The 22,537-nt window shown below is 52.3% G+C and overlaps 2 protein-coding genes across 4 annotated transcripts in view; one reads left to right on the forward strand and one right to left on the reverse strand.

The window, feature by feature from the left end:
* Positions 1 to 21,888, reverse strand: part of LOC119964303 (leucine-rich repeat and IQ domain-containing protein 3-like) — an 87,940-nt gene extending 66,052 nt beyond the window's left edge. For 2 of the 3 annotated variants that reach the window (XM_038793588.1, XM_038793586.1), the window contains exons 1-2: positions 21,798 to 21,888; positions 13,781 to 14,059 (exon numbers count right to left, since the gene is read on the reverse strand). In XM_038793588.1, the coding sequence (XP_038649516.1) occupies positions 13,781 to 14,059; positions 21,798 to 21,839 (321 nt within the window). In that variant the 5' untranslated portion in view covers positions 21,840 to 21,888. The remainder of the gene's footprint in view (positions 1 to 13,780; positions 14,060 to 21,797) is intronic. The other variant, XM_038793587.1, reaches the window with a different exon arrangement.
* A 252-nt stretch (positions 21,889 to 22,140) lies between these two features.
* rnpc3 (RNA-binding region (RNP1, RRM) containing 3) overlaps positions 22,141 to 22,537 on the forward strand; it is a 31,622-nt gene continuing 31,225 nt past the window's right edge. The window contains exon 1 of the mRNA XM_038793411.1: positions 22,141 to 22,167. The gene's annotated coding sequence lies outside the window, so the exon portion shown is untranslated. The remainder of the gene's footprint in view (positions 22,168 to 22,537) is intronic.

Genomic DNA, 22,537 nt, shown 5'->3' on the forward strand with positions numbered 1-22,537 from the left:
GTGAATCGGAGGCTGTTTTGCGCCAATTTTCCTGGCATAAAACACCACCGTTTTCATGCCAGCTTGGGGACTTAGTCTCCCAAACGGTGAATCCAGCCCCATGTGTTTAGAAGGTGGTGTCTAATTGGCTATGATGAGATCCTACAGTGCATCTTGTAGGTGGTGCACACGGCTGCCAAGGTGCATCAGTGGTGGAGGGAGCGAATGTTATTGGTGGGGGACCAATCAAGCGGGGCTGCTTTGTCCTGGATGGTGTGGAGCTTCTTGAGTGTTGTTGGAGCTACACTCATCCAGGCAAGTGGATAGTATACCATTATACTCCTGACTTGTGTCTTGGAGATGGCTTTGTGGGGACAGGAAGTGAGTTACTTGCCGCAGGATTCCTAGCCTCTGACCAGCTCTTTTGGCCATGATATTTATATGGCTCGACCTGTTAAGTTTCTGATCAAGTTTCTTGATTGTGGGAGGTTCAGCGCTGGTAATGCCATTGAATGTCAAAGGGAAATGGTTAGATCCTCTCTTTCTGGAAATGAATATTGCCTGGCACTTGTGTGGCACAAATGTTACTTGCCACTTGGCAGCCCAAGTCTGGATATTTTCCAAATCTTGCTGCATTTGGACATGGACTGTGAGGTGATGCATTTTGGTAGCAAGGACATGGACAGCCAATGTAATAGAAGGGGTGCAGGAGCAGGAGCAGAGGCATGTGCGTATCTGGGCACAGATCATTGAAGGTGGAAGTACAGGTGGAGAGAGCAGTTAATGAAACAGAGAGTATTGTGGGCTTTATTAATAGGAGCATCGAGTACAAGAACAAAGAGGGCACGCTGAACTATAGAAGCCATTAATTAGACCTCAGCTGGAGTATTTGGTACAGTTCTGGGTACCACTCTATATGATGAATGCTAACTCATTGGAGAGAGAGCAGAAGAGGCTTACAAGATGGGTTCCAAGGATGAGAAACTTCATGACGATAGATTGGAGAAGTTGGCACTGTTCCCCTTGGAGAGAAGATTGAGGAGACTTGATCGAGATGTTCAAAATCATGAGGGAGTTGGACAGAGTGGATGGGGAGAAACTATTTCCCCTTGTAACAGGATCGAGAACGAGAAGAGCACAGATTTAAAATGATTTGCAAAAGAAGAAAATATGATGTGAGAAAGACTTTTTCACACAGCGAGTGGCTTGGGTCTGGAACACACAGCCTGAAAGTGTGGAGGAGGGAGGTTCAATCGAGGCGTTCCAGAGGGAATTAGATGATTATTTAATAATAATCTTTATTTGTGTCACAAGTAGGCTTACATTAACACTGCAATGAGGTTACTGTGAAAAGCCCCGAGTTGCCACATTCTGGCGCCTGTTCGGGTACACAGAGGGAGAATTCAGAATGTCCAATTCACCTAACAGCACGTCTGTCGGGACTTGTGGGAGGAAACCGGAGCACCCGGAAGAAACCCGCACAGACACAGGGAGAGAGTACAGACTCCGCACAGATAGTGACCCAAGCCAGAACCGAACCCGGGACCCTGGCGCTTTGAAGCAATAGTGCTAACCAATGTGCTACCTTGCCGCTCACCTTCCATTGTGCCTGATATGACTTCAACCAGTGGCGACTTTTCCTCCTTATTCCCATTGACTCCAGTTTAGATAGTGCTCCTTGAAGCCATACTCAGTCAAATGCTGCTTTGCTGTCAATGGCAGTCACTTTTACCTCTCCTCGAGAGTTCAGCTCTTTTGTCTGAACAAAGACTGTAATGAGGTCAGGAGCTGAGTGACCCTGGCTGAACCCATCTGAGCATCAGTGAGCAGGTTATTGCTCACCAAATGCGACTTGATGGCACTGTTGATGACCCATTCAATTGCTTTACTGATGATCAAGACTAGACTGTTGGGCTGGTAATTGGCCAGTTTAAAAATGTCCTGGTTTTTGTGTCGAGGACACACCTGGGCCATTTTCCACATTGCTGGGTAGATGCCAGTGTTGTAGTTGTACTGGAGCAGCTTGGCTAGTGGAGAAACAAGTTCTGGAGAACAAGTTCTCAGTACTATTGCCGGGATATTGACAGGACCCACAGCCTTTGCAGTATCCACTGCCTTCAGCCATTTCTTGATATCACGCTCACTTTCTCACACTCTCAATGCACACTCTCTCACACACACACACTTATTCACTCTTTTTTCTAAAAATAATTTTAATTCAAATTTTCAACAAATTTTAACCAACACAACAAAGAAAAACAGTAAACCCCCCCCAATACAAAAGCAATAAATTAACAAAAAAAAAGAAATGAATAGAAAACCATGAAACCTCACCCCCAAAGCAAACATGTAGCCCCCCCCCCCATCACCCGCCCCCCTCCCCCCCCTCGGGTTGCTGCTGAAGTTGACCACCCTCTAATGCTCCGCCAGGAAGTCTAGAAACGGCTGCCACCGCCGGAAGAACCCTTGTACCGACCCCCTCAGGGCAAACTTGACCCTCTCCAGTTTGATGAACCCAGCCATGTCGCTAATCCAGGATTCCGGGCTCAGGGGCTTCGCATCCCTCCACTGTAAAAGAATCCTGCGCCGGGCTACCAGGGATGCAAAGGCCAGAATACCGGCCTCTTTCGTCTCCTGCACTCCCGGCTCCGATGCTACCCCGAAAATTGTGAGCCCCCAGCCCGGCTCCACCCTGGAGCCAACCACCCTTGCCAAGGTCCCCGCAACCCCCCTCCAAAAGCTCTCCAACGCGGACACGCCCAGAACATGTGGGTGTGATTTGCTGGGCTCCCCGAATACCTGCCACACCTGTCCTCTCCCCTAAAGAACCGGCTCAGCCTGGTCCCAGTCATATGCGCCCTTTGCAGCACCTTTAGTTGGATTAAACTAAGCCTCGCGCAAGAGGAGGAATTCACCCTCCCCAGAGCATCTGCCCACGTCCCCTCATCGATCTCGTCTCCCAGCTCCTCCACCCACTTCGCTTTCAGCTCTTCCACCGAGGCCTCCTCCCCCTCCTGCATCACTTGGTAGATTGCCGAGATCCTCCCCTCACTGACCCACGTCCCTGGAAGCATCCTATCCTGAACCCTCCTTGGCGGCAACAGTGGAAACTCCGCCACCTGCTGCCTAACAAACGCCCTAATCTGCATATACCTGAAGGTATTCCCTGAGGGGAGACCCCACTTCCCCTCCAACTCCTCTAAGATCACAAACTTCCCGTCAAGAAAGAGGTCCCCCATCCGCCTGATACCTGCCCTGTATCAGCTCAAAAACCTTCCGTCTATCCTCCCTGGTACAAACCGGTGGTTCGCCCGTATTGGGGACCAAACTGAAGCCTTCACCTCCCCCCTATGCCGCCTCCACTGCCCCCAGATTTTGAGGGTAGCCACCACTACCGAACTCGCAGAATACCTTGCTGGGGGGAGTGGCTACGCCGCTGTCACCAGCGCCTCTTGGCTCGTACCCACTCAGGACGCCGCCTCCATCCTCTTCCATGCCGCCCCCTCCCCCTCCATCACCCACCTACGAATCAGTGCCACATTCGCAGCCCAGTAGTACCCACACAGGTTGGGCAGTGCCAATCCACCCACCTCCCTGCCCCGCTCCAAGAATACCCTCCTCACCCTCGGGGTCTTCTGCGGCCACACAAACCCCGTAATACTCCTACTGACCCTCCTGAAAAAAGCCTTCGGGATCATGATGGGTAGACACTGGAAGAGGAACAGAAACCTCGGGAGCACCGTCATTTTAACCGACTGGACCCTGCCCGCTAGGGAGAGTGGCAACACATCCCACCTCCTAAACTCCTCCTCCATCTGCTCCACCACCTTCGTAAAGTTTAGCCTATGCAGGGCCCCCCAGCTCCTGGCTATCTGGGCCCCCAGGTATCTGAAGCTCCTCTCTGCCCTTTTCAGTGGAAGCTCCCCTATCTCTCTCTCCTGGTCCCCCATATGCACCACGAACCGCTCACTCTTCCCCACATTGAGCTTATACGCAGAGAAGTCCCCGAATTCCCCAAGAATCCTCATCACCTCCGGCATCCCCCCCGTCGGATCTGCAACGTACAACAATAAATCGTCTGCGTACAACTACAGCCGGTGCTCCCCCCCCCCACCCCGCACTATCCCCCTCCAGTTCCTCGATTCCCTCAGCGCCATGGCCAGGGGTTCGATCGCCAACACTTATTCACTCTTTCACACACTCAGACACACTCACTCACGCTCATACAAACTCACTTATCTCACACGCTCACACACATTCTCTCACACATACTTACTTGAAAAATCTTATTGCAATTAAGTAGTAGACTCAATATGGTTTTGTGAAAGGGAAATCATGTGTGACCAATTTATTGAATCCTTTGAGGAAGTAGCAAGCAACGAGGATAAAGGGGAATCTGTGGATGTGCTGTACTTTAAATTCCAGAAGGCATTTGACAAGGCGCCACATTAAAGGTTACTGAACAAGATAAGTGAACATGGTGAAGAGAGCAACATATTGGCATTGGTAGACGATTAGATAATAGGGATAAATGTTTCTTTTTCAGATTAGCAAGATGTGACTAATGGTGTGCCACAGGGATCAGTGCTGTCGCCTCAACTATTTACAATTTGTAAAATTGATTTGGATGAAGGGACCGAATGTATGGGTGCTAAATTTGCTGATGATACAAAGATAGGTGGTAAAATAAGTTATGAAAAGGACAAAATGAATCCGCAAGGGAAAATATACAGGTTAAGTGAGAGGTAAAAAATTTGTCAGATGGAGCGTAATGTGGGTAAATGTGCAGTTTAGCAGGAAGAATAAAAAACTGCAGAACCCTGAGGTGCAGAGGGATCTGGGCGCTCTGGTACATGAATCAAGTTAGTGGGCAGATATAGCAAGTGATTAGGAAGGCAAATAGAATGGTGTGGTTTATTGCAAGGGGAGTAGAACAAAAGAGCAGGGATGTTGTACAGTATTGTGTAGTTTTGGTCTCCTTATTTAAGAAAGGATAGAAATTAGTTAAATGCAATTCAGAGAAGGTTCACTTTCTTATCAGGAAAGGTTGGACAGGATGGGCCTGTATTCATTGGAGCTTAGCACAATGAGAGGTCACTTTATTGGAACTTATAAGATCCTGAAGGGACTCAACAGTTCAGACTGGACACAGGTGCCTCCGCCAACCTGATTTTGCAGGTGGACTTCAAGAGAATCAGAACCCCCCCCCCCCCGACAATCCTTCCAGCTGCCTGCTAACTCCTGGACTACAATGGAAACGCAATCAAGATCTGGGGTTCTGCCATCTGCAGGTGTCCAGCCGACACACACACAAGCAAGCTTACATTTTGAGATTGTTACACCAGACAGGGCGTCCCTGCTAGGTGCGCATGCCTGCAAGCAACTGAACCTCATTCAAAGGGTCGACACCACAACGCTGTCCTATTCGGATCTTCAGACCAGCATCGACGACATCCTAACCCAGTACCCAGATGTATTTAGCGGGATGGGCACGCTGCCGTACGAGTACAAAATTCTACTGCGGCCTGATGCCAAGCCAGTGGTTCACGCACCACAACGAGTCCCTGCTTCACTGAGAGAGCGCCTGAAGGCAGAGCTCACGAGTCTACAACAAAAAGGCATCATCTCCAAGGTCACTGAACCAACCGACTGGGTCAGCGCGATGGTGCGCGTAAAGAAGCCTTCGGGGGACCTACACATCTGCATTGACCCCAAGGATCTAAACAAAAACATTATGCGGGAATATTACCTAATCCCGAAGAAGGAAGAAATCACGAGTGAGATGAGATGGCACACGCACGCTTCTTCACAAAATTGGACACATCCGAAGGATTTTGGCAAATCCAAAATCCTTTGAAGAATCCAGCAGAAGGCTCTGCACCTACAACACGCCTTTTGGCAGGTTCTGCTACAACCAAATGCCATTTGGCATCATCTCGGCATCAGAGATTTTCCATCGCATCATGGAGCAGATGATGGAGGGAATAGAAGGGGTTCGTGTCTACGTTGATGATATTATAATCTGGTCCACAACCCAGAGGAACATGTGTCACGACTCAAGAAAGTATTCCACCGCATACATGAAGATGGCCTCAAGCTAAACAGGTCCAAGTGCTGTTTTGGGACACCCACGCTGAAGTTCCTGGGCAATCAAATGTTGTGACACGGTGTGCGCCCGGACACAGACAAATTTAAAGCCATCGAGGCAATTAAAGTCCCCGAGGACAAGAAGGCAGTACTGCGCTTCCTGGGAATGGTCAATTTCCTTGGCAAGTTCATCCCGAATTTGGCCACACACACCATGGCCCTACGCAACCTGGTGAAAAAATCAACCGCCTTTGAATGGAAGACGGAGCACCGAACAGAGTGGCTGGAGCTGAAAGCCAAGCTCACCATTGCAGCCGTCCTTGCATTCTTTGACTCGGACCGAGAGACCAAGACATCCACAGATGCGAGTCAGGGTGGCATTGGGGCGGTGTTGCTTCAAAGAGACGACACGTCATCCTGGATACCAGTCGCATACGCGTCACAGACAATGACACCCACTGAGACCAGATATGCGCAGATTGAGGAGTGTTTATGTCTTCTCACCAGCATCCTCAAATTTCATAATTATGTCCACGGCTTGCCAACATTTACTGTTGAGATGGATCATAGGCCTCTGGTCCACATCATCCAAAAGGACCTGAACGACATGACGCCTCGTTTGCAGAGAATTCTACTCAATCTCCGTGTGGTGAATGTAATATAGATATGTAATTCACACTGTCTTTGTAAGCGCAGTAGCGCTATCCTACCACTAGGGGGAGTAGCGCTGGGAGCACTCAGGAACTTGTACTAGACTCCACCCTTGGCTCCGCCCATGGCTCCTCCCCCTAGTGCAGCTGTATAAATTCCCGTGTCCAGAGTCAACCTGAGTTCACTACAAGTTCATCGACAGGTAACAGGCTGGCTCTGAAGTAAGTCGATTAAAGCCTAGATTCACATCGGAACCATGTGTCTGGTGAATTGATGGTTCCATCGACTTAAGAACAGTAAAGATCAATTATGAAATCGGCCCTCAAGCCTGGACGCCTGGAACTCAACCCGCAGGATGCAGAGGCTAAAGAAATCTCCCACTGGATCCGGTGCTTCAAGGCCTACCTGGCCGAAGCGAGCACAGCCGAAACTACAGAGGATCAGAAGCTAAGTCTACTGCACGCGAGGGTGAGCCACAGAATCTCTACGCAATTAAACTCGGCCAGTTCATATACTGCGGCGCTAGCAGTTCTCAAGAAAATGTATGTAAGGCCCATTAATGAAGTTTACGCTCGCCATGTGTTCACGACTCGCCGTCAGCGGCCTACGGAATCACTCGCCGAATTCCTAAGAGAACTTAATAATCTGTCCAATGACTGTAATTACCAAGCGGTTACCGCGGCTGAACACAGGGAATTGGCGGTACGCAATGTTTTTGTAGAGGGCCTCAGGTCTAACTATGTGCGCCAATGACTGCTGGAAACAGGGACCCACGACTTAGAAACGACTGTGGAAGCTGCTACCACGATGGAGGTCTCCTTCCACAGTCTTAACTCGTTCCCCGCGGACCCCGCGACCCAATCATGGGCCCCCGACCAGCGACTCCCCCAGGCCTGTGCTACGCGGCCGCCCAGCCACCATGCTGCCCCAGCCAGCCACTATGCTGCTCCAGCCAGCCACTATGCTGCTCTAGCCAGCCACTATGCTGCTCCAGCCTGCCATTTCAGCGGCCAGAATCAGCACCCGCGGCAGCACTGCCCGGCCCGCAACGCGACCTGCAGCAGCTGCGGGCGGAAAGGCCATTACGCAAGAGTGTGCCTCGCTAAAAGGGCCCCAGTTTCCAACTCCCCACCGGCACGAAGTAATCGCTCCCCACACCCGCAGGCTCGCGGGGCCCGAAACGCTGCGACCTATGCCCCAACTCCGCCCCCTTCAGCCACGTGCGATTCATGGGGGCCGCCATCTTGGAAAACCTCCACCACGCGGCCGGCCACGTGCGACTCATGGGGGCCGCCATCTTGGATGCCATCTTCCTCACCGCCCGCCACGTGCGATCCACGGGCCTGATCGGCATCTCTGCGCTCGGACAATTCAGCGGAGGAATTCGAATTAAACTATGGACTCAGAGGGCAGTCATCACGGGGCCACTCCAGCACAGCTGATCGAGACGCCGACTACCCGCAACTCAGCGCGGTCACCCTGGACCAATCACGACCAAAGAATCTACGAAACTCGATGGCAGAGGTCCATATCAACGGGTACAAAACGCCATGCCTCTTCGACTCCGGGAGCACAGAGAGCTTCATACATCCAGACCTGGTAAGACGCTGTTCGCTCCCCGTTTTCCCCGTGCAGCAATCTATTGCGCTCGCTTCAGACTCCCACTCGGTCCAGATCCAGGGGCGCACCGCCGCGACACTCACAATCCGAGGCGCTAGTTACTCGAAATTCAAACTCTACGTTTTGCCCGAACTCTGCGCGCCACTCTTATTAGGCCTAGACTTCCAATGCAACCTCAAGAGCCTCACCCTCAGCTTAAGAGGACCCCTGCCCCCACTCACGATCTGCAGCCTCGCTACGCTGCGAATTCCCCCCCCCCCCTTTGCCAATCTCACTAAGGACTGTAAACCCGTAGCCACTCGTAACAGGCGGTATAGCCTGCAGGATAGGGTATTTGTCAGAGCAGAGGTCCGAAGGCTACTCAGCGAGGGGGTTATAGAGGCCAGCGATAGTCCCTGGAGAACTCAGGTGGTGGTCGTTAAGACCGGGGAAAAATTCCGTATGGTGGTCGACTACAGTCAGACTATAAATAGATTTACGCTCCTCGGCGTGTATCCCCTCCCCAGGATTGCAGACATGGTAAACCAGATCACCCTGTACCGGCTCTTTTCCATTGTGGATCTGAAGTCTGCATACCACCAGCTCCCAATCCGCCCGGAGGACCACTACTACACGGCATTCGAGGCCGATGGCCGCCTCTTCCATTTCCTCCGGGTCCCTTCCGGCATCACTAATGGGGTCTCGGTGTTCCAACAAGCAATAGACCGAATAGTGGACTAGTACGGGATGCGGGCCACGTTTCCGTACTTGGACAATGTCACCATCTGCGGCTATGCAGGACCACGACGCCAACCTCCACCGTTTTCTCCAGACGGCACAGAAACTGAACCTCACGTACAACAAGGAGAAATGCATTTTCCGCACATCCAGACTAGCCATCCTCGGCTATGTCGTGGAAAACGGAGTCCTGGGCCCTGACCCGGACCCCTCATTGTCCCAAGGCCCTCAAACGGTGCTTGGGATTTTTTTCCTACTACGCCCAGTGGGTCCCTCAATATGCGGACAAAGCCCGCCCACTCTTTAGGACCACACGATTTCCCCTGTCAGCCGAGGCACGCCAGGCCTTCGATGGCATCAAGGAGGACATCGCCAAAGCGGCTATGCGAGCGGTGGATGAATCCACCCCATTTCAGGTAGAGAGCAACGCCTCAGAGGTAGCTCTTGCAGCCACGTTAAATCAGGCAGGGAGACCAGTTGCATTTTTCTCCCGTACCCTCTCCGCTTCAGAACTCCAACACTCTTCAGTCGAGAAAGAAGCACAAGCCATTGTGGAGGCTATCCGTCACTGGAGGCACTACCTCGCAGGTAGGAGGTTCACCCTCATCACCGACCAAAGATCGGTTGCCTTCATGTTCGACAACTCGCAAAGGGGCAAAATAAGAAACGATTAAATTCTGAAGTGGAGGATCGAACTCTCCACCTACAATTACGATATCAAATATCGACCCGGGAAGCTCAACGAGCCTCCGGATGCCCTATCCCGCGGGACATGCGCCAGCGTGCAGATCGACCGATTTAAAAGTAATCCACAATTTCCATTCGCTATCCCGTGCCCCGACATGACCCCCCACACAGTCATTAGGGCCCTGCATAGCATCTTCACCCTGTTTGGTTTCCCCAGCTATGTACACAGCGACCGGGGTTCGTCCTTCATGGGCGACGAGCTGCGTCAGTACCTGCTCGAAAAGGGCATTGCCTCGAGCAGGACTACCAGCTACAACCCCAGGGGGAACGGGCAGGTGGAGAGGGAGAACGCGACGGTCTGGAAGACCGTCCTACTGACCCTCCGGTCTAGAAAGCTCCAAGTCTCCCAGTGGCAGGAAGTCCTCCCAGACGCGCTGCACGCTATTAGGTCCCTTTTGTGTACGGCGACCAACCAGACCCCTCACGAGAGGCTCTTCATTTTTTCCAGGGGCACTACCACGGGGGTCTCACTTCCGGCATGGCTGAGGACGCCGGGCCCCGTACTCCTGAGGAAACACGTCAGGGCGCACAAAACCGACCCCCTTGTTGAGAAGGTGCGCCTGCTCCACTCCAACGTCCAGTACGCATTTGTCGAGTTCCCCGACGGCCGTCAAGACACTGTATCCCTCCGGGATCTGGCACCCGCCGGATCCAGCGCCCCCTCTACCCCCACAGAAGGACCTCTCACCCTACACCCCATGCTGCCGCCCCCTTGCGCTCCCGAGCCCACGAGCTCGCTCCACCAGTTCCGCGCCCCCGCGCCGGCCAGCCCCCAGCGCCCCCAGTCCCCGGTCGAACCAGGAGAGTATGAAGCTCGGATACAACCCTCCCTGGAGTCCCCCATCGTACCCCAGCACACTACACCCATCCAGCCACTTTATAGACTAGACCACCACTCCCGCCGGACTTGATTTTTTTTGAAGGGGGTGAATGTGGTGAATGTAATATAGATGTATATATGTAATTCACGGGCAGCACGGTGGCACAGTGGTTAGCATTGTCGCCTACGGCGCTGAGGACCCAGGTTTGAATCCCGGCCCTGGGTCACTGTCCGTATGGAGTTTGCACATTCTCCCCGTGTCTGCGTGGGTTTCACCCCCACAACCCAAAAGATGTGCAGGGTAGGTGGATTGGCGACGCTAAATTTCCCCTTAATTGGAAATAATACCCAAAATAATTGGGTACTCTAAAATTAAAAAAATATATATGTAATTCACACTGTCTTTGTAAGCGCAGTAGCGCTATCCTACCACTAGGGGGATTAGTGCTGGGAGCACTCAGGAACTTGTACTGGGCTCCACCCTTGGCTCCGCCCACGACTCCTCCCCCTAGTGCAGCTGTATAAATACCCGTGTCCAGAGTCAGCCTGAGTTCACTACGAGTTTATCGACAGGTAACAGGCTGGCTCTGAAGTAAATCGATTAAAGCCTAGATTCACATCGGAAACACGTGTCTGGAGAATAGATGGTTCCATCACTCTGGAGGTATGATTTCAGTTTGGTGTACATGCCTGGCAAGGAGCTCATCATCGCCGTGCATTGTCCCGCTCCGTCGATGCACCCAGTGAACCACTGGAGATCATCCAGCACATTGAATTGCAGGTACAACTGTGTGCAAGCAGTCTCCCGGCAACAAATGAGAAGATTGTTCTCATCCAAGAAGAGACGGCGAAAGACCCCCTGTTGCAGCAAGTCATTCACAGCCTCAGCAATGGCTGGCAGAAAGGGCAATGCCCTCAATTCCACAACGTCAAGGATGACCTGACGCTGATCAATGGCATCCTGCTCAAGCTGGACAAGATAGTCATCCCGCTACGTCTCCAGAGCATGGTGCTGCTCCAGATTCATGAGGGACACCTGGGCGTAAAAAAGTGCAGATGCAGGGCCATGTCTACTGGCCCGGCATTAGCCAGGAAATCATGGACATGGTTCTGAACTGCGAAACCTGTAAGAGGTTCCAACCAGCGCAGAGCAAGGAGACGCTCCAACCAAACAACCTAGAGACCTCCCCATGGTCCAAGGTTGGCATTGACCTAGTCCATGCGAATGGTCACGACTATATCTTAATCATCGATTACTTTTCGAACTATCCTAAGGTGCTGAAGCTGCCAGACCTCACCTCACGGACCGTCATCAAAGCGTATAAAGAGACATTCTCACAGCATGGCATCCCGAACACCGCGATGAGCGACAATGGCCCCGTGCTACCACAGTCGGGAATGTCCACGTTTGCCAAGAGCTACAATTTCAGGCATGTCACCTCCAGCCCGCACTATTCGCAGTGAAATGGCAAAGTCGAAAAAAAGATGCACATCATTAAGCAGCTCATCCGCAAGGCCTCGGACTCCACCTCCGACATACACCTTGCACTACTTGCATACCGGCGACTCCCTTGTCCACTGGCATGTCTCCAGCTCAATTGCTGATGAACAGGGACCTGCGGACGATGCTTCCAGCCATACACCTGCCCAACCTTGATCACCTCCCGGTGCTGCAGAAGATGCAGCAGCTTCGCGACAGCCAGAAGCAGGGCTATGACGCACATGTCACCGATCTGGATGTGCTATCCCCGGCCGACACGGTCAGGATCGAAATATCGGATGGTGGGTGGTCTGCTCCGGCTGTCGTTGTTCGACAGGCCACGCCCAGATCTATCTCATACGTATGGCTGATGGCTTCATTGTGCGAAGGAATCGAAGGTCACTGCGAAAAGTTGCTTGCCCACAACTACTTTCCCCTCCATTTCCACATGTTGAATTGCCACCTCCAGACACCTCGAACCACGAGGCCACCAGTCGTGCCTCCCACTCGCCTGTCAAGACACCGTCATCCCCTCCACCATCTCTCCGGCGTCGACGAGGATCAGACGCAAGCCTCAGAGACTGGACTTATGAGCATTTGTTTTGTTTGTTCTGTATTCCTCAGTCAGTCACATTAGACAGATACATTCATATCTATATACATCCAAAAAAAAACAAAGCAAAAAGGAGGAGATGTCATGATATGCAAACATGCAACCAATGAACATTCAGAATAGGACACAACCAATGGGTGGTCAGGACACTCAGAGGTGGCATCACCACTAGGGGGCATGACATAAACACTATAAAAGGGATGAGGCACTCACACCCTGCCTCTTTCCAGACAGTCATCTAGAGAGATAGACAGGGTTGATCAGCAGCATCACACCCAGCACGTGGCTTAGAGCAAGCTGGTACAGTTAGACTGAGTTACTACAGTAAGAAGTCTTACAACACCAGGTTAAAGTCCAACAGGTTTGATTCAAACACGAGCTTTCGGAGCGCAGCTCCTTCCTCAGGTGAATCTGAGGAAGAAGCTGCGCTCCGAAAGCTCGTGTTTGAATCAAGTGTGTAAGACTTCTTACTGTGCTCACCCCAGTCCAACGCCGGCATCTCCACATCATGAGTTACTACAGTTAGATTAGCAGAGACTCAAACTCATTTGAGAACTGTGTTAATAGTTCAATAAACACGTTGAACTCATTTCAGAGTCTGGAGCATCCTTTAGTTAAGACTGCATCAAGTAGCAGCTTGTGTTATCCGAAGCAGCAATACACAGCTAGTAATGTTCTAAACATAAAGCCTCCACTCAACATATCCCCAGCTGACACTGCTAGGATCAAAGCTCACCATGCTGAAAGCCATGGTTCCACACCAGACCCTCCTTCCCAGTGGAGACCTGGACCTTCGGTGGAACTTTGTCCCTCCAAGTGACTTCATTGAGACGGCTTCTCCATGTACTGCATTGCCAGTCAGGTTCTTTGGGATTTACAGAGCTGATGATGAGGAGCGCGTCCTGTCAACAGTTCTTGTTCATAAGGAATTCAATAACTCTCACTCAGTATCTCTTACTGTGCACAGCTTTTGATAGCTGCATTGTTTATGGACTGGTCTGTCAGAGTTCAAAATTTCCAGTTGTGTGAAAAATGTTTTATTGAACACAGATCATTTATCACTTACATGGTTTCCATGGAGATCCAACTTGATTAAATTGGGGCAGTTTATGAGCGCGTGAAATTTAGTGATGTAGTTCCTGGCCAGGAGGCAAACCTTCAGAGCAGAACAATTCAGTAAGCTGCCCAGATTTTTCAGAAATTGTTCAGATAAGTTTACTGCCACAATTTCCTCCAGTTTCTTCTTTTTGAATGTACTGTCCATCACTCCACAAGACACTATTAATGATTTTGAAGGAGACACAAGGTGACTTCTGTCCACTGGCCGTCTCGCAGCTTTGGAGATCTGTGAAATATACAAAACCATCAAACAACCAGAGAAAACGGAAAGGTTATGATTATGATCAGGATAGGGGGAAAGATTACTGAGTGGATTTTCTGTAGAAAGCAAGTTTCCCTTCTCCCCTTCTCTTTTAGAAAAGTACATTGTCAAGGCTGACATTTCAGTGATGCACTGAGGAGGGATCACGTTATTATGAGGTGCCTTTTTGGAATGATTAAACCAAGGCGTCATGTGATCTTTCAGATGAATGTAAAGGACAAAAGATTGAGCTGTATGGGGCGAAACCACGGGCCAATGAGCCATCATGAGTGGTGATAGCATATTTTCACAGCTGTCAGATGTAAGAGAGGGTCCTGAAGTGGGCCAAGGAGAATCTGGAGGTTCGGTGGGAAGGCAGCAGTATTCGATGTACCAAGATGTCGTGGCAGAATTGGCAAGGAGGCGGTTGGCCTTTAATAAGGTGTAGCCAGTCCTTTTTTAAGGGTGGTATGTCGTTTGGTGTGGCGTACCCAGTGAGGCTCAGGGTTAGGCATAATGGCAAGGACCATTTCTTTGAGACGACAGAGGAAGCGAAGGATTAAATTCAGGCTCAATAACTTGGACTGAACTGAGTTGGTTTGCAAGAGGCTTTGCTGATGATTGGGACGGATTTGTATCGGGGCGTTTGTTGTTTTATTTTCCCCTGTTCCTCTTCTCCCTTTTTCTTGTATGTACAGAGTTGTTGTTAATTGAAATCGATGTGGTTCGTTTGGGGCTTTTTCTCCTGGTTGTGCCGTTTTCTCGGTTTGGTGGACATTTGTGGTTTAGAGGAGTATTTGGTTGTGGAGGTGGGGAGGGGTGTGAGCTAGATTCAGGGTTGAGGGAGGGGGTGGGAACTTTCTCCAAATGTGGTGGTATCGTTTTTTCAGTTTCTTTCTTTAGTGGGTTGTTTATTTGTGCAATGTGGGCTCTGGGGAGGGGTGTCGATCTCGCTAGCAGGCTGAGGTTGGCTAGTGAACGGAGTGAGGTGGGGGAGGGGCTGCAGCTTGCTGGACCTGTTTAGACATGTATTGATGAGGCTAGAAGGTGGGAATAATGTGGGGAAGGGGATGGAGGAGAGCGGTGTTGGTTGGAGAGGAAGTAGCTGCGGGATTTCTGGGATGGGCGAGGGGGGGGGGGGGGGTAGCGTGTTGGCAGTGACGGATTTGTTCTTTGTCCCATCAGGAGGGTGGGGCTAGCTGCCGTCTTGAGTGGGCTATGGTTTTAGCAATATGGGGAATGGAGGGGAGATTCCCTCTCGGTGGAAATGGCTGACTTGAAGGGGAGCATGGGTGAGAGACGCCCTGTTTGATTGGTTAGGTGGAATGTGCAGGGGTTGGGAGGCCCAGTGAAGCGAGCGAGAGTTTTATATAATTTGAAGAGTTGGAGGGCTGATGTGGTGCTTTTTCAGGAGACCCACCTGCTGGTGAAGGATCAGATTAGGATTAGGCACCCCAAGAGTTGGGTGAGTCAGGTGTTCCACTCAGGCTGTGTCAGCAGGTCTTGGGGGGTGGTGGGGGGGGGGGGGGTGGAACCACACACGATACTATTTAATAAAATGGTTTGGTTTCAGATGGGGAAGGTGGTAGTGGACCACAGTGGCAGGTATGTCATAGTTATGCGGGTGTTGGAGGACAAGTCAGTGGTTTTAGCGAGCATGTAAACTCTAAACTGGGATAGTGTAGAGTTCATGAAGAGAATGCTGGCTGTCATATCAGGCATGTACACACACCAGTTGGCTTTGTGGAAAGATTTGAATTTCATTCTGAACCCTAAGTTGGATCGGTCTAAGCCAAAGTCATTGGGCCTTTCGGGAGTAGCAAAGGTACTGGCGGCGTTCACAGGGAAGATGGATGAAGCGGATCCGGAGCGGTCTTTACATCCTGGTGCAGGGAATTTTCCTTTTCCTCTCCAGTGCACATCATGTACTCGTGCATGGGGAGTGGCACAGTGGTTAGCACTGCTGCCTCACAGCGCCAGGGACCCGGGTTTGATTCCAACCTCAGAAGATTGTGTGGAGTTTGCACTCCTGTGTCTGTGTGGGTTCCGTCCGGGTGCTCCAGTTTCTTCCCACAGTCCCAAAGATGGTCAGGCTAGGGGATTGTCTGGGTGAAAATTGCCCCTGGGTGAGGTTATGGGGATAGGGTGGGGGTTCGGCTTAGGTGGGGTGCTCTTACATGGGGAGGGGGGTCGGTGCTGACTCGATGGGCTGAATGGCCTCCTTCTGCACTGCAGGGATTCTAGGATTCTATGGTTTCTTGTGATAGGTAGGCCTCTGCTAACAGGGTTAAGGAAAGTGGATTATTCCACCCTGCACTTGGTGGATGTACTCTTGGAGGTGGGGCCGACCCAGGACCCGACGTGGAGTTTGGATGTTGGGCTGTTAGCAGATTTGGGATTTTGTGTGAAGGTGGCCAGAGTGATGGTTGCGTATGTGGAGTTTGAGAAGAATGGGGAGGTGTTGCCCTTGGTATTGTGGGAGGCCCTGCAGGTGGTGATGAGAGGGGAGGGACTTGTTTTGAAAGGGCGATTTGTGAGAACATAGAACATACAATGCAGAAGGAGGCCATTCAGCCCATCGAGTCTGCACCGACCCACTTAAGCCCTCACCTCCACCCTACCCCCGTAACCCAATAACCCATCCTAAACTTTTGGTCACTAAGGGCAATTTATCACGGCCAATCCACCTAACCTGCACGTCTTTGGACTGTGGGAGGAAACCGGAGCACCCGGAGGAAACCCACGCAGACACGGGAGAACGTGCAGACTCCGCACAGACAGTGACCCAGCGGGGAATCTAACCTGGGACCCTGGCGCTGTGAAGCCACAGTGCTATCCACTTGTGCTACCGTGCTGCCCAGGAGGAGTTACACAAAGAACAAACAAAGAAAATTACAGCCAGGAACAGGCCCTTCAGCCCTCCCAGCCTGCGCCAATCCAGATCCTTTATCTAAACCTGTCGCCTATTTTCCAAGGACTTACTTCCCTCTGTTCCCCGCCCGTTCATATATCGGTCCAGATGCATATTAAATGATGCTATCATGCCCGCCTCTACCACCTCCGCTGGCAAAGCGTTCCAGGCACCCACCACCCTCTGCGTAAAACACTTTCCATGCATATCTCCCTGAAACTTTCCCCCTCTCACCTTGAAATCGTGACCTCTATTAATTGACCCCCCCACTCTTGGAAAAAGCTTGTTGCTATCCACCCTGTCCATACCTCTCATAATTTTGTAGACCTCAATCAGGTCCCCCCCCTCAACCTCTGTCTTTCCAACGAAAACAATCCTAATCTACTCAACCTTTCTTCATAGCTAGCACCCTCCATACCAGGCAACATCCTGGTGAACCTCCTCTGCACCCTCTGTAAAGCATCCACATCCTTCTGGTAATGTGGCGACCAGAACTGCACGCAGTATTCCAAATGTGGCCTAACCAAAGCCCTATACAACTGTAACATGACCTGCCGACTCTTGTACTCAATAACCCGTCCGATGAAGGCAAGCATGCTGTATGCCTTCTTGACCACTCTATCAACTTGCATTGCCACCTTCAGGGTACAATGGACCTGAACTCCCAGATCTCTCGGTACATCAATTTTCCCCAGGACTCTTCCATTGACTGTATAGTGGTCTTGAATTAGATCTTCCAAAATGCATCGCCTCGCATTTGCCTGGACTGAACTCCATCTGCCATTTCTCTGCCCAACTCTCCAATTTATCTATATTTTGCTGTATTCTGACAGTCCGCCTCGCTATCTGCAACTCCACCAATCTTAGTATCATCTGCAAAACTTGCTAATCAGACCACCTATACCTTCGTCCAGATCATTTATGTATATCACAAACAACAATGGTCCGAGCATGGATCCCTGTGGAACACCACTAGTCACCTTTCTCCATTTTGAGACACTCCCTTCCACCACTACTCTGTCTCCTGTTGCCCAGCCAGTTCTTTATCCATCTAGCTAGTACACCCTGAACCCCATACGACTTCACTTTTTCCATCAACCTGCCATGGGAAACTTTATCAAACGCCTTACTGAAGTCCATGTATATGACATCTACAACCCTTCCCTCATCAATTAACTTTGTCACTTCCTCAAAGAATTCTATTAGGTTTGTAAGACATGACCTTCTCTGCACAAAACCATGCTGCCTATCACTGATAAGTCTATTTTCTTCCAAATGTGAATAGATCCTATCTCTCAGTATTTTCTCCAACAGTTTGCCTACCACTGACGTCAAACTGACAGGTCTATAATTCCCTGGGTTATCCCTGCTACCCTTCTTAAACAAAGGGACAACATTAGCAATTCTCCAGTCCTCCGGGACCTCACCCGTGCTCAAGGATGCTGCAAAGATATCTGTTAAGTTGTCGGAGAAATCTAAGCTCTCACAGGTGGATGTTTTTGGTAACCTACAGGTTTGTAACTTCACTAAAAAGGCCTTTCTGACATTCCTTGCTGTGCCTCCTGCCTCTTTGAACATAGAACATAGAACAGTACAGCACAGAACAGGCCCTTCGGCCCTCAATGTTGTGCCGAGCCATGATCACCCTACTCAAACCCACGTATCCACCCTATACCCATAACCCAACAACCCCCCCCCCCCCTTTAACCTTACTTTTATTAGGACACTACGGGCAATTTAGCATAGCCAATCCACCTAACCCGCACATCTTTGGACTGTGGGAGGAAACCGGAGCACCCGGAGGAAACCCACGCACACAGGGGGAGGACGTGCAGACTCCACACAGACAGTGACCCAGCCGGGAATCGAACCTGGGACCCTGGAGCTGTGAAGCATTTATGCTAACCACCATGCTACCCTGCTGCCCCTGCTGGAGAGGGTTTTGTCGCTGGCAGGGATGGAGCAGGGAAGTACGTCAGGGATTTATGGTAGAATTATGTCGGAAGAGGCTGTGTCTGTGGAGGGTATAAAGGCTAAGTGAGAGGAGGAGTTGGGGTTGGAGAAGGATTGGATAGGATTGGATATATTGTCACGTGTACCGAGGTACAGTGAAAAGTATTGTTCTGCGTACAGTCGACAGTTCTTTGCATATGGGAAAAAACATAGAACATATATAAATGCACAATGTAAATACATAGACACAGGCATCGGGTGAAGCATACAGAGTGTAGTACTACTCAGTAGAGAAGATGTGTGGTGAGATCAGTTTAGTCCATGAGAGGGTCATTCAGGAGTCTGGTAACAGCGGGGAAGAAGCTGTTTTTGAATCTGCTTGTGCGTGTTCTCAGACTTTTGTATCTTCTGCCCGATGGAAGAAGTTGGAAGAGTGAGTAAACTGGGTGGGAGGGGTCTTTGATTATGCTGCCCGCTTTCCCCAGGCAGCGGGAGGTGTAGATGGAGTCAATGGATGGGAGGTGGATTTGTGTAATAGACTGGGCAGTGTTCACAACTTTTACGGTCTTGGGCCGAGCAGTTGCCATACCAGGCTGTGATGCAGCCAGATAGGATGCTTCCTATGGTGCATCTGTGAAAATTGGAAAAAATTAGATGGGGTGTGGTGAGAGGCTCTGTGTAGGGTGAATGTAACATCGTCAACGGCACTTAATGCCAAAAATGAGCCCCCATGAGATTCTCGACATCACTGACTCCCTCGCCATCTGATTCGCGGACTCACAGCTCAGCACCTCACCTCTAACAAGGAACTGCTTTGAAACGCTCCCTCACCACTCACTCCAAGTCAACTCACAGGCATGCCAGCGCGCAGACCTGCTCCTTGCTTTGGGCCTGCCGACTTCACAAAGTTTCTCGATGTTGTGGATGAGAGGTGGGGCACCTTGTTCCCCGAGGGAGTAGGAGCACCAGCCGCAGGGTCAGCAGTGCTGCCTGGGAGGCAGTGGAAGCGGCTGTCAGTGCGGGCATCATGACCAGGAGGATCCCACACTGTTGATTCTATATGCACCTCCTGCTGCCTCAGGAGGGCAGACAGCATTATCAGAGACCCCCTCACACCTAAGCATTGCCCTCTTCTAGACCCTCATCAGGCAGAATATACAGCAGTCTGAAGACCCTCACATCCAGATATAGGAACAGCTTCTTCCCCACAGCTACTAGACGCCTCAACGGCTCCCCCACAAACTGATCTGTTCACTGTAAGAACACTATTCACAACGCCCCATTCTGCTTTTGCTCATGTATTTGCTTGTTTGGCCCCTTGCTCCGCACAGAGGCTCCTGGCACACTGAGATTCCTCTCACACTGAGGCTCCTCCCACTCTGAGGCTCCTCCCACACTGGGGCTCCTCCTACACTGAGACTCCTCCCACACTGAGTCTCCTCTCACACTGATACTCCTCCCACACTGAGGCTCCTCCCACACTGAGGCTCCTCCCACACTGAGACTCCTCCCACACTGAGACTCCTCCCACACTGAGGCTCCTCCCACACTGAGACTCCTCTCACACTGAGACTCCTCCCACACTGAGGCTCCTCCCACACTGAGGCTCCTCCCCGGACAGGCGCCGGAATGTGGCGACTAGGGGCTTTTCACAGTAACTTAATTGAAGCCTACTTGTGCCAATAAGCGATTTTCATTTCATTTTTCATTTCATTTCATTGAGGCTCCTCCCTCATTGAGTCCCCTCCCACACTAAGGCCCCGCTAAACTGAGGCTCCTCCCTCACTGAAGTTCCTCCCACACTGAGGGCCCTCCTTCACTGAGGGTCCTCCCACACTGAGACCCTGCCCACACGGAGGCCCCTCCCTCACTTGAGGCTCCTCCCACACTGAGGGCCCTCCTTCACTGAGGGTCCTCCCACACTGAGACCCTGCCCACACTGAGGCTCCTCCCTCACTGAAGTTCCTCCCACACTGAGGCTCCTCCCACACTGAGACCCCGCCCACACTGAGGTCCCTCCCTCACTGAGGCTCCTCCCACACTGAGGGCCCTCCTTCACTGAGGGTCCTCCCACACTGAGACCCCGCCCACATGGAGGTCCCTCCCTCACTGAGGCTCCTCCCACACTGAGGGCCCTCCTTCACAGAGGGTCCTCCCACACTGAGACCCCACCCACACTGATACCCCTCCCTCACTGAAGTTCCTCCCACACTGAGGGCCCTCCTTCACTGAGGGTCCTCCCACACTGAGACCCTGCCCACACTGAGGCCCCTCCCTCACTGAGGCCCCTCCTTCACTGAGGCTCCTCCCACACTGAGGCCTGTCTCACACTGAGGCTCCTCCCACACTGAGGGCCCTCCTTCACTGAGGCTCCTCCCACACTGAGGCCTGTCCCACACTGAGGCTCCTCCCACACGGAGACCCCACCCACATGGAGGCTCCTCCCACATGGAGGCTCCTCCCTCACTAAAGCTCCTCCCACACGGAGGCACCTCCCTCACTAAAGCTCCTCCCACACGGAGGCCCCTCCCTCGCCGAGGCTCCTCCCACACTGAGGGCCCTCCTTCACTGAGGCTCCTCCCACACTGAGGGCTGTCCCACACTGAGGCTCCTCCCACACGGAGAACCCACCCACACGGAGGCTCCTCCCACATGGAGGCTCCTCCCTCACTAAAGCTCCTCCCACACGGAGGCACCTCCCTCACTAAAGCTCCTCCCACACGGAGGCCCCTCCCTCGCCGAGGCTCCTCCCACACCGAGGCCCCCCACACCGAGGCTCCTCCCACACCGAGGCCCCTCCCACACCCGAACCCCCCTCCCCGGTCCGCCGCGCCCCGCCGCTGCCCCACATTCACTCACGGCGGGGCAGTTCTGCCACCACCCGTCCCTGGCGAACGCCATTGCCGGCGGCCTGGTGCCGGAACCGCCGCGATCCAGCAAGCTTCCCGTTGCTATGGCGATAACGGCGCGGCGCGCTGACACTGCGCATGCTCAGCACCCCGCCCACTGCGGGCCCATCCCCCGCATTGGCCCCGCCCACTGCTGGCCCATCCCCCGCATTGGCCCCGCCCACTGCTGGTCCATTCCCCGCATTGGCTCCGCCCCTGTATCGGCCCCACCCCCGAACTGACACCGGCACGTCATTAGCCCCGCCCCCTCTAACCACATTGGCTGCTCAGCGTGACGCATCACCGGAACTGCCTGTGCAGTGGCTGCGGAGCAACTTCCGGTGAGTGTGGTTGGAAACAACGCGGAGGAGCCGCGAAACCCCCAAAAGCCCATCACTGACACCCCAACATATCCCCCATCCCCAGGGTCTGCAAGGGCTTCCTCCCCCTGTCCAGAGATGGGCTGCTCATGGGGGAATTAGCTGGGTTTGGAGGGGGTGGCGGTGGGTAGGGGGGAGTGAGGGGGAGGGGGGTGGGTAGGGGGGAGTGAGGGGGGGGGGAGGGGGGTGGGTAGGGGGGAGGGGGTGGCGGTGGGGAGTGGGGAGTGGTGGGGGGGGGGAGTGGGGGGGGGGGTGGGGAGTGAGAGGGAGGGGGAGTGAGGGGGAGAGGGTGGGTAGGAGGGAGTGAGGGGGGGGGGGGTGGGTAGGAGGG

Source organism: Scyliorhinus canicula, chromosome 4 (genome assembly GCF_902713615.1).
Source record: "Scyliorhinus canicula chromosome 4, sScyCan1.1, whole genome shotgun sequence".
NCBI lineage: Eukaryota > Metazoa > Chordata > Chondrichthyes > Carcharhiniformes > Scyliorhinidae > Scyliorhinus > Scyliorhinus canicula.